Source organism: Oncorhynchus nerka, linkage group LG13 (genome assembly GCF_034236695.1).
Source record: "Oncorhynchus nerka isolate Pitt River linkage group LG13, Oner_Uvic_2.0, whole genome shotgun sequence".
Lineage (NCBI taxonomy): Eukaryota > Metazoa > Chordata > Actinopteri > Salmoniformes > Salmonidae > Oncorhynchus > Oncorhynchus nerka.
Window position 1 is genome coordinate 46,963,588 of NC_088408.1, and position 12,883 is coordinate 46,976,470.

Here is a 12,883-nt window from a genome sequence, read left to right on the forward strand (position 1 = left end):
TGAGTGTACGTAAACTTCTGACCCACTGGGAATGTGATGAAAGAAATAAAAGCTGAAATAAAAATCACTATTATTCTGACATTTCACATTCTTAAAATAAAGTGGTGATCCTAACTGATCTAAAACAGGGATTTTTTACTAGGATAAAATTTCAGAAATTATAAAAAATTTAGTTGAAATGTAATTTGGCTAAGGTGTATGTAAACTTCCGACTTCAACTGTATATATATATATATATATATACACACACACACAGTACAAGTTAAAAGTTTGGACACCTACTCAAGGGTTTTTATTTTTACTATTTTCTACATTGTAGAATAATAGTGAAGACATCAAAACTATGGAACATATGGAATCATGTAGTAACCAAAAACAGTGTTAAATCAAAATATATTTTATATTTGAGATTCGTCAAAGTAGACACCCTTTGCTTTGATGAGAACTTTGCACACGTGGCATTCTCTCAACCAGCTTCATGAGGTAGTCACCTGGAATGCATTTAAATTCTTCATTAGCATACTGGTCATTATTCGGAATTTCGGATGACTGACGTGCCCAAAGTAAACTGCCTGTTACTCAGGCCCAGAAGCTAGGATGTGCATATACTTGGTAGCAGTGGATAGAAAACACTGAAGTCTCTTAAACTGTTAAAATAATGTCTGAGTATAACAGAACTGATATGGCAGGTGGAAATCCGAGGAAAATACATCCAGAAATAAATTTATTTTGAGGTCACAGGCCATTTCAATGCTAGCCTATGGGAAATACAAATAGATAGGACCCAGATTGCAGTTCTTATGGCTTCCACTAGATGTCAAAAGTCATTAGAAAGGGTTTCAGGCTTGTTGTTTGAAAAATGAGCAAGTAGTTGTAGTTTTTCCCAGGTGTCTCATTAGAAAAGTAGTCTTGTTGGTGCGTGAATGAGGTGCGCACACTTCGTTATTTATGTTCCCTATTGAACATATTATTCTCCGTCTTAAATATTATCGTTTATTCGATATTAGAGTACCTGAGGATTAATTTGAAACATCGTTTGACTTGTTTTGATGAACTTTACAGGTAACTTTTTGGATTTGTTTGTATGCATGTTGAATGAGTGGATTACTGAGATCATTGGCGACGACAGGGACCCTTGGGAAACAGAGGAAGATCTTCAAAGGTAAGTGATTAATTTAATCGCTATTTGTGATTGTGATGCCTGTGCTGGCTGAAAAAGTATTTAGATGTGGGGCGCTGTCCTCGGATAATCGCATGGTATGCTTTCACCGTAAAGCCTTTTTGAAATATGACAACGCGGTTGGATTACCAAATGAAGCTTTTAAATTATTTATGACACCTGTATTTTCAAGAATGTTTAATATAACGATTTTTGTATTTTGAATATCGCGCTATACCAGATGTTGTCGTAGGTGTCCTGCTAGCGGTTCATGCGCCCAAACAGGTTAACAAGTGTGCCTTGTTAAAAGTTAATTTGTGGAATTTCTTTCCTTCATGCTTTTGAGCAAATCCGTTGTGCTGTGATACAGTAGGGTGGTATACAGAAGATAGCCCTATTTGGTAAAAGACCAAGTCCATATTATACCAAGAACAGCTCAAAAAAGCAAAGAGAAACAGTCCATCATTACTTTAAGACAGTCAATCCGGAAAATGTAAAGAACTTTGAAAGTCCAGTCACAAGAACCATCACACTCCATGATGAAACTGGCTCTCATGAAGCCTGCCACAGAAAAGGAAGACCCAGAGTTACCTCTGCTGCAGAGGATAAGTTCATTAGGGTTACCATCCTCAGAAACTGCAGCCCAAATAAATGCTTCAGAGTTCAAGTAACAGACACATCTCAACATCAACTGTTCAGAGGAGACTGTGTGAATCAGCACTTCATGGTCAAATTTCTGCAAAGAAACCACTACTAAACAACACCAATAAGAAGAAGAGACTTGCTTGGGACAAGAAACACGAGCAATGGACATTAGACCGGTGGAAATCGGTCTAATCGGTCAACCAAGATCTCAGCCTCATTGCCTGCATCCGTAATGGGTCAGTGGTCAAACGACCTCCACTCTTCACTGTCAAACGCTCCCTGAAACACTTCAGCGAGGAGGCCTTTCTAATCGACCTGGCCGGGGTATCCTGGAAGGATATTGATCTCATCCCATCAGTAGAGGATGCCTGGTTATTTTTATTAAATGCCTTCCTAACCATCTTAAATAAGCATGCCCCATTCAAGAAATTTAGAACCAGGAACAGATATAGCCCTTGGTTCTCCACAGACCTGACTGCCCTTAACCAACACAAAAACATCCTATGGCGTTCTGCATTAGCATCGAACAGCCCCCGTGATATGCAGCTGTTCAGGGAAGAAATTTTCAGAAATTTGCTTCCTGCAACACTAACTCAAAAGTTCTGGGACACTGTAAAGTCGATGGAGAATAAGAACACCTCCCAGCTGCCCACTGCACTGAAGATAGGAAACACTCACCACTGATAAATCCACTATAATTGAGAATTTCAATAAGCATTTTTCTACGGCTGGCCATGCTTTCCACCTGGCTACTCCTACCCCGGTCAACAGCACTGTCGTCTGAGATTCCCAAAGATTGGAAAGCAGCTGCGGTCATCCCCCTCTTCAAAGGGGGGGAACACTCTTGACCCAAACTGCTACAGACCTATATCTATCCTACCATGCCTTTCTAAGGTCTTCGAAAGCCAAGTCAACAAACAGATTACCGACCATTTCGAATCTCACCATACCTTCTCTGCTATGCAATCTGGTTTCAGAGCTGGTCATGGGTGCACCTCAGCCACGCTCAAGGTCCTAAACGATATCTTAACCGCCATCGATAAGAAACATTACTGTGCAGCCGTATTCATTGATCTGGCCAAGGCTTTCGACTCTGTCAATCACCACATCCTCATCGGCAGACTCGACAGCCTTGGTTTCTCAAATGATTGCCTCGCCTGGTTCACCAACTACTTCTCTGATAGAGTTCAGTGTGTCAAATCGGAGGGTCTGCTGTCCGGACCTCTGGCAGTCTCTATGGGGGTGCCACATGGTTCAATTCTTGGACCGACTCTCTTCTCTGTATACATCAATGATGTCGCTCTTGCTGCTGGGGAGTCTCTGATCCACCTCTACGCAAACGACACCATTCTGTATACTTCTGGCCCTTCTTTGGACGCTGTGTTAACAACCCTCCAGGCAAGCTTAAATGCCATCCAACTCTCCTTCCGCGGCCTCCAATTGCTCTTAAATACAAGTAAAACTAAATGCATGCTCTTCAACTGATCACTGCCTGCACCTGCCCGCCTGTCCAACATCACTACTCTGGACTGCTCTGACTTAGAATACGTGGACAACTACAAATACCTAGGTGTCTGGTTAGACTGTAAACTCTCCTTCCAGACCCAAAACAAACATCACCAATCCAAAGTTAAATCTAGAATTGGCTTCCTATTTCGCAACAAAGCATCCTTTACTCATGCTGCCGAACATACCCTTGTAAAACTGACCATCCTACCAATCCTCGACTTCGGGAATGTCATTTACAAAATAGCCTCCAATACCCTACTCAACAAATTGGATGCAGTCTATCACAGTGCAATCCGTTTTGTCACCAAAGCCCCATATACTACCCACCATTGCGACCTGTACGCTCTCGTTGGCTGGGCTTCATAGTAGCCAAACCCACTGGCTCCATGTCATCTACAAGACCCTGCTAGGTAAAGTCCTCCTTATCTCAGATCGCTGGTCACCATAGCATCACCCACCTGTAGCATGCGCTCCAGCAGGTATATCTCTCTGGTCACCCCCAAAACCAATTCTTTCTTTGGTGCCTCTCCTTCCAGTTTCTCTGCCAATGACTGGAACGAACTACAAAAATCTCTGAAACTGGAAACACTTATCTCCCTCACTAGCTTTAAGCACCAACTGTCAGAGCAGCTCACAGATTACTGCACCTGTACATAGCCCACCTATAATTTAGCCCAAACAACTACCTCTTTCCCTACTGTATTTATTTTGCTCCTTTGCACCCCATTATTTTTATTTCTACTTTGCACATTCTTCCACTGCAAATCTACCATTCCAGTGTTTTACTTGCTATATTGTATTTACTTTGCCACCATGGCCTTTTTTTGCCTTTACCTCCCTTATCTCACCTCATTTGCTCACATTGTATATAGACTTGTTTATACTGTATTATTGACTATGTTTGTTTTACTCCATGTGTAACTCTGTGTCGTTGTATATGTTGAACTGCTTTGCTTTATCTTGGCCAGGTCGCAATTGTAAATGAGAACTTGTTCTCAACTTGCCTACCTGGTTAAATAAAGGTGAAATAAAAATAAATAAAATGTGTGGTTCCCACCATGAAGGATGGAGGAAGAGGTGTGATGGTGCTTTGCTGGTGACAGTGATTTATTTAGAATTCAAGGCACACTTAACCAGCATGGCTACCACAGCATTCTGCAGCAATAGGCCATCCCATCTGGTTGGCGCTTAGTGGGGACTATCACTTGTTTTTCAACAGGACAATGACCGAACACACCTCCAGGCTGTGTAAGGGCTATTTGACCAAGGAGAGTGATGGAGCGCTGCATCAGATGACATGGCCTCCACAATCACCCGACCTCATCCCAATTGAGATGGTTTGGGATGAGTTGGATTGCAGCAAACAAGTGCTCAGCATATGTGGGAACTCCTTCAAGACTTTTGGTAAAGCATTCTAGGTGAAGCTGGTTGAGAGAATGCGAAAAGTGTGCAAAGCCGTCAAGGTAAAGGGTAGCTACTTCGAAGAATCTCAAATATAAAATATACGTATTTGTTTAACAATCACATACATACATACATACATACACCTTGACTTTTTGCACATTGTTACATTGAAGCCTTATTCTAAAAGCAATTCTCAGCAATCTATACACAAAGCCCATAATGACAAAGCGCAAACAGGTTTTTGCAAATTTATTAAAAATAAAAAACAAATAACTTATTTACTTAAGTATTCAGACCTTTTGCTATGAGACTAACTTGAGCTCATCCTGTTTCCATTGATCATCCTTGAGATGTTTCTACAACTTGATTGGACATGATTTGGAAAGGCACACATCTTACTGGTCTAGATAAGATCCTATAGTTGACAGTGCATGTCAGAGCAAAAACCAAGCCATGAGGTCGAAGGAATTTTCTGTAAAGTTCTGAAAGAGGATTGTGTCGAGGCACAGATCTGGGGAAGGGCACTAAAACATTTCTGCAACATTGAAGGTCCCCAAGAACACAGTTGCCTCCATCATTCTTACATTTTAGACTTTCGGAACCATCAAGACGTCCTAGAGTACAGAGTCTGAATACTTATGTAAAGGGTATTGTGTGTAGATCGATGAGGGACAAAAAATGATTTAATAACAAAATGTGGAAAAAGTGAAGGGGTCTGAATACTTTCCAAGTGCACTGTGTGTACACACCAAAAATATAAACACAACATGTAAAGTGCTGGTCCCATGAGCTAAAATAAAACATCCCAGAAAAGTTCCATTTGCACAAAAACCTTATATCTCTCAAATGTTTTTTACAAATATTTGTTTACATCCCTGTTAGTGAGCATTTCTCATTTGCCAAGATAATCCATCCACCTGATAGCATATCAAGAAGCTGACAGCATAATAATTACGGGACAGCAGGTAGTGGTTAGTGCGTTGGGCCAGTAATCAAAAGGTTGCTAGATCGAATCCCCAAGCAAAAAAAAACAAAACACTGTTCCCCGGTAGGCAGTCATTGTAAACAAGAATTTGTACTTAACTGACTTGCCAAGTTAAATCAAATAAAACAATTACACAGGCACACCTTGTGTTAGGGAGAATACAAGTTATGGGTAGGCATAAGCCATTTACATTTAACCCGATGGCAATTTGAATGCATACCAAATCCTGGAGGCCCATTGTCGTGCCATTCATCTGTCGCAATAAGCATAATACACAGCCTCATGTTGCAAGGATCTGTATACAATTCCTGGAAGCTGAAAATGTCCCAGTTTGTCCATGGGCATGTTTGTCCATTGAGCATGTTTGGGATCGACCTGCAAGACAGCGTGTTCCAGTATCCAGCAACTTCGCACAACCCTTGAAGAGTAGTGGGACAACATTCCACAGCCTGATCAACTCTATGCGAAGGAGATGTGTCACGCTGCATGAGTCAAATGGTGGTCACACCAGGTACTAACTGGTACTAAAGGTATGTATAACCAACAAATGCATATTTGTATTCCCAATCATGTGAAATCCATAGATTAGGGCTTAATGAATTAATTTCAAGTGTCGGAATTCTTTATATGAATTGTAACTCAGTAAAATCTGAAATGATTGCATGTTGCGTTTATATTTTTGTTCAGTATATTACCACTGATTTTTTACCAAGTTTTAGTGAAAGGGGCCATGAATCCACACATTAATATGTTGCCAAAAAGTTTTCTTGAGAAGATTTGTCAATTAACCATTTAAGACTTTGACAGTTTGTGATATTGGCAAACTACATCGAAATGTTACGACATATGTCATCAGCACAATACCCAAGGGTTAAAAAGCCTATGGCTAAAAGGTGCAGAATGGTGATCCCTGAATGTCACCTCATCGAGAGGGGGAAAACGGTTCGACCTAAGACGTTAAGCAAGTGATTGTGATTGTTGTCTTAAGCTCTTTCTTTCCCAAATAGGGTTGCACAATTCCGGAACCTTTCCCCAATTTCCTAGGTTTTTCAGAAATTCCGCTTGAAAGAATTCTAGTAAAACTGGAGGGAATAATTGAGGATGGAATCCTCCATCCGGGTTTACTGAAAAACCTGGGAACGTTTTGCAACCCTAGTTTCAAACCACTATAGACTTGAATAGCTGCTGTTGTTGATTTCTGTGGAAATCTGGGTGTCTTGAAGTGGTCTGGCCAAAACAGCCATGGGGGAAAGGGAGGATTAAACTGTTGTGAAGCTGAGACATGGCCCAAGTTAAAAAGAGCAACCATTTTCCTTCGAGCCCCACACAGTGCAGGTATCAACCAAACTTTCCCCCCGCGTCAGGTTAAAAAACAAAAAGGGATCACAAAACAGCACTATGGGCTCACGGTGCTATCCCAGATAGCTGGGTTAAGTAGCATGCTAAAATTACTCAGACATGTTACAAGCTAGGTTTTCAATTTCCCAAAACAAAACTCCCATTGACCCTGCTCCATTCTACGGAGGCTCATAGGGGCTCGACATCACTTTCCTTCATTAGGAAAAAAACAAAACACTGTCTGAGACATATAAAAACGCGGTTGTTCTCAGCCAGTATCGGTGAAGCCTTCCTGTTAACACACATGTATAAGTGTGAGAGCAATTGTCCACCAGAAGGTTCTCACAATATCACAATTAATCATATGGTGTTTACTAGTGTTATCACAATGCGCAGTATCACGATACTCACAATTATCGCATTATCGTGATGAGTATTGTAGTATCACGATTTTACAATACCTCTTGAGTATTGTGATACGGAGTGTTGTGGTACTGGTATTGTGACATTAGTAACTGAAATAAAGCTTATCAGTGTAGAGGTAGGTGATATTCCTGTGGTAGTTAAAAGAAGCCTCTAGCAAAAGTACAATATCTTGTGACCTCAGAGCACACACTACTGTAGTGACAGCCCTGGATTCAATGCAATGCTTACAACATATCTAAACGCCTAAGCAAACTGAAATGTTGATTTGTTTCTAGACATGATCAAACAACCAACTATCAAACTATTGCTTAGAGAAGTGTCTCCCAGTCCTGGATGTGAGGGGACCCATATTCTTTTTCTAGCCCAGCAGTTACTCAACTCATTAATTTGTTAAATTAGGAGTGTTAGTGCTTGGCTGGGATAAAAATGCCCCCCCCCCCCCCCAAGACACAAGAATGAGAAACACTGGCTTTGAGGCTGTGTAGATCATAGAGAAAGTAAGCAAGGCGTGCCTGGAACAGCTGTGGCAATTTAACAGACTCAGCAACGACCGTCATATGTGATAAACTCTGGCACTGAATAAGAAACAACATTTTCGCATTCCTGGAACGTGATCAAATCAACTACAGACGAGCAGCTCTGAACAAGAGTGATGTCGCCATCTTCGTGACCTCTGTGAGGAAAAGGTTACAAACAACAAAAAGTGAATATGGCAAGTTTTAGAGGAAAAGTAATTAAGATCAAAAATTTGACAAACCCCCAAAAAAGAAGATGGTTAGTAACAAGACAAAAATGGTTACCACGGGGCCTTTTTATATGGAAATGGTCAGAGGCAAGGTGTTGGGAGTAGTTTGAAGTTGTCTCTAACCACTGACACAGGGTCAGATATTTTTCTCCATACCCTTAATAGTAAAGATTAGGCTTGGGGTTAGGGTCTTCTGATCCCAGATCTGTTGTTAACTGCAACTTCTACCTCAGGCTCAAGAGTGCAAGGACAGGGTTGGGTGGGTTACACGTTGGTGGAAATCTTGTACTTGGGCGACATGTTGTTGTGGAACCAGATGAAGCTGAAGATGACGCCCATGGTCTTGGGGATGCTCTCGTCATAGGCAAAGGTCATGGCCTCATGGAGGGGCACTTTGACCACTTCGATCAGCTCCCCCTCCTGAGGCACGCCTCCGCCCTCGCCCACGCGGTTCTCGTCCGACACCTCGGCGTAGAACATGGTCTGCTTGGCTCCTGTCACACCTACGCCGGAGCTGCGGAGAGAGAGGTGACACACACAAGGTCAAAATGTTATCCAGCTAAATTTGGAGGGTTTTAGCAGTCAGTTCAAAATCAAAGATTTTCCCAAACCAATGCCAAAGCTTTTGAAAGATCGCCATGACAATCCCAGGTGAAACACCACCAGCGTGGAGTTGGTGGAGAGGAGGTGGTGAGTGTAGTGTGTCTATAGGGCGATGATGATGATCCTCTCTGGGGATAGAGGATCCCCATGACAGGCTTCCCCTCTACACTTAGATTCCTCAATTCTCCCCACATGACAGCCATATCAAAGCACCATCCACAGGCAGCTAAAATTAACCCACAGCTAGAGGCCACGTAAGGTCCCTTAATCATGATCAAGGAATCCAGGAAATCATCCTGTAAAAGGTTTGGTGGGAGGTGTAGGGTGACGTTGCGCCTAGACGCTGATCTGAATTGGGGAGGGAAAGCTGATCCTAGACCTGCACCTATGGGAACACTCACCCCAGACACTGGCTGGGATCCAAGTGTTCCAACAGCCATTGCTTCTGCTACCGAAGACAGCACATCAGTTGAACACCATCCACAGGCAGCTAAAACAAACAAGAGATCAAGTCCTTTTGTTCACCTGATTTATAATTCCTCACAATCAAATGCCGACCGTATTATCTCCCAACTCTCCTCGGTTATCGTCACAGCGGTGTATATCCCCCCGCAAGCGGATACCAATGGCCATCAAGGAACTTCACTGGAGTTTTACAAAAACTGGAAACCATATATCCTGAGGATGCATTTATTGTAGCTGGGGATTTTAACAAAGCTAATCTGAGAACAAGGCTACCTAAATTCTAATCTGCATATCAATTGCAGTACACGAGCGAGAAACACTCGACTACTGCTACTCTAACTTCTGCGGTGAACACAAGGCCCTCCCCTGCCCTCCTTTTGGCAAATCTGACCATGACTCCATTTTGTTGCTCCCCTCCTATAGGCAGAAACTAAAAACAGGTCACCCCTATTCTTAAGTCTATCCAACGCTGGTCTGACGAAATCAGATTCCACGCTTCAAGATTGCGTCGATCACGTGGACTAGGATATGTTCCGGGTAGCCTCAGACAATAACATTGACGTATACGTTGACTCGGTGAACGAGTTTATAAAGAAGTGTATGAAATGTTGTACCCACTATGACTATTAAAACCTTCCCTAACCAGAAACTGTGGATTGATGGCAGCATGTGAGCAAAACTGAAAGCACGTACCACTGCATTTAATTATGGCAAGGCAACTGGAAACATGGCCGAATACAAAAAGTGTAGTTATTCCCTCCGTAAGTCAATCAAACAAGCAAAGTGTCAGTATAGAGACAAAGTGGAGTCGCAATTCAACAGCTCAGACACGAGAGGTATGTGGCAGGGTCTACAGTCAACCACGGATTACAAAAAGAAAAAAACAAAAAGATCTCCTCCGTGGCCGACGTGAGTAAAACATTGAAACGTGTTAACACTTGCAAGGCTGCCGGCCCAGACGAAATCCCTAGCAGCGTTCTCAGAGCATGCGCAGACCAGCTGGCTGGTGTGTTTATTCAATCAATCCCTATCCCAGTCTGCTGTTCCCACATGCTTCAAGAGGGCCACCATTGTTCCTGTTCCCAAGAAAGCTAAGGTAACTGAGCTAAACAACTATCGCCCTGTAGCACTCACTTCCATCATCATCATGAAGTGCTTTGAGAGACTAGTCAAGGATCATATCACCTCCACCCACTCCAATTTGCTTACCGCTATAATAGGTCCACAGACGACGCAATCACACTGCCCTAACCAATCTGGACAAGAGGAATACCTATGTAAGAATGCTGTTCATTGACTACAGCTCAGCATTCAACACCATAGTACCCTCCAAACTCATCATTAAGCTCGAGACCCTGGGTCTCGACCCCGCCCTGTGCAACTGGATCCAGGACTTTGACAGGCCACACCCAGGTGGTGAGGGTAGGTAACAACATCTCCACTCCGCTGATCCTCAACACTGGGGCACCACAAGGGTGCGTTCTGAGCCCTCTCCTGTACTCCCTGTTCACCCACGACTGTGTGGCCATACACTACAGCGGTGGGCTTGATTACCAACAACGACGAGACGGCCTACAGGAAGGAGGCGAGGGCCCTCGTGTGTGTGGTGTCAGGATAAAAACCTCACAATCAAAGTCAACAAAACAAAGGAGATGATCATGGACTTCAGGAAACAGCAGAGGGAGCACCCCCCTATCCACATTGTAAAATGGTGTAATGTGATTTTGGATAGTTTAATGAAGGAAACTCCAATTCCCTTTTGAGTTGAACTAAATCAGAGGACCGCCCATGAGCCCAGTTATGGTCAGGCATGCTGGGACAGCCCCTCTTCTGCAATTCCGAATAAAACCCCAATCTTGAGAATTCCTCAAGTAGACCATGTTTCTCTCAATCACGGGAGGACGAAGGTTGCAGACCATTGCTGAATCTTTTAAACTCTTAGACTATTGATACCGACCGAATAACTTTGATATTAATTACTAGTCTGCAGCTAGGAATTCGGTATCATTGAACGCAAAGAATGACAACTGCCGAAACATCCATTTTACAACAACATGAATGAATGTCGCTCTGAACTATCCCCTCTAACCACGGCAGACAGAGAGACGGACAATTCTACAAAATAAACAAACTTCTCAACAGCGATCAAGACGACACACTGAGCGTAAATATATTGATTGCAATTGTTCCCGAATGAGTGAGCGTTCATGTGTAAAGGATTAGCATTTCAATTGTTATAATTATTAACTCGTGACTTTAGTCGACCCCCACTTCCCTTTTGTCTAACAAGCCGCCATGCCGGTTTAGACCACAAGGGCACATTCTCCTATCATTTCTTGTAACCACATTTACCTTGTTTTGTTATGCATTTCTGTGAATTACTTAGTAATAAATAAATGATTTAAGACAATTGATGTATGGATGACTCAGTGAAGACTGGGTTCGTACAGAAAATTTACGATGTTTGGAATGAGACTAACGTGAGGTAAAGTAAATCATTCATTAATTTGAAGACTAATTGATCAGATATTAAATATCTGAAAGGTTATATTGGGAAATTATAACTTTGCAATCAATATTTTCCTTGGTGCCCCGACTTCCTAGTTAATTACAGTTACATGATTAATCAGTTTGATCGCGTAATACTAATTAGAGAATCTTTGATAAAAACTAAGTCTTCAATTTAATGATAGTAAAGACACGACACTAGCTTCTCCTGCGTTGCATATAATCAATGCGGTGCCTGTTAATTTTTCATCAAATCACAGTCTACTTCTCCAAAACGGGTGATGAGTTAACAAGCGCATTCATGAAAAAAAGCACTGTCGTTGCGCCAATGTGTACCTAACCATAAACATCAATGCCTTTCTTTAAAATCAATACACAAGTACATATTTTTAAACCTGCATATTTAGTTAATATTGCCTACTAAGATTAATTTCTTTTAACTAGGGAAATTGTGTCACTTCTCTTGCGTTCTGTGCAAGCAGAGTCAGGGAATATGCAGCAGTTTGGGCCGCCTGGCTTGTTGCGAACTGTGTGAAGACCATTTCTTCCTAACAAAGACCGTAATTCATTTGCCAGAATTGTACATAATTATGACAGAACATCTGAGTTTGTGCAATGTAACAGCAATATTTAGACTTAGGCATGCCACCCGTTAAAGATAAAATACGGAAACGTTCCATTTTTCACTGAACGAATAAACGTTTTGTTTTCGAAATGATAGTTTCTGGATTTGACCATATTAATGACCTAAGGCTCATATTTCTGTGTGTTATGTTTTAATTAAGTCTATGATAGAGCATTCTAGCAGCAGACTCGTAAGCATCTTTCAAACAGCACTTTCCTGCATTTGCCAGCAGCTCTTCGCTGCGCTTCAAGCATTGAGATTAGGCTGGTGTAACCGATATGAAAAGGCAAGCTAGTTAGCGGGGTGCACGCTAATAGCGTTTCAAACGTCACTCGCTCTGAGACTTGAAATGGTTGTTCCCCTTGCTCTGCAAGGGCTTTTGTGGAGCGATGGGTAACAATGCTTCGAGGGTGGCTGTTGTCGATGTGTCCCTGGTTCGAGCCCAGGTAGGGGCGAGGATCGGGACGGAAG

General features: G+C 42.3%; 1 protein-coding gene across 1 annotated transcript in view; it reads right to left on the bottom strand.

The window, feature by feature from the left end:
- Window positions 1–4,951: 4,951 nt before the first annotated feature.
- Window positions 4,952–12,883, bottom strand: part of LOC115139581 (uridine diphosphate glucose pyrophosphatase NUDT14-like) — a 47,766-nt gene continuing 39,834 nt past the window's right edge. The window contains exon 5 of the mRNA XM_029677130.2: window positions 4,952–8,725. Within this exon, the coding sequence (XP_029532990.2) occupies window positions 8,476–8,725 (250 nt within the window). The 3' untranslated portion in view covers window positions 4,952–8,475. The remainder of the gene's footprint in view (window positions 8,726–12,883) is intronic.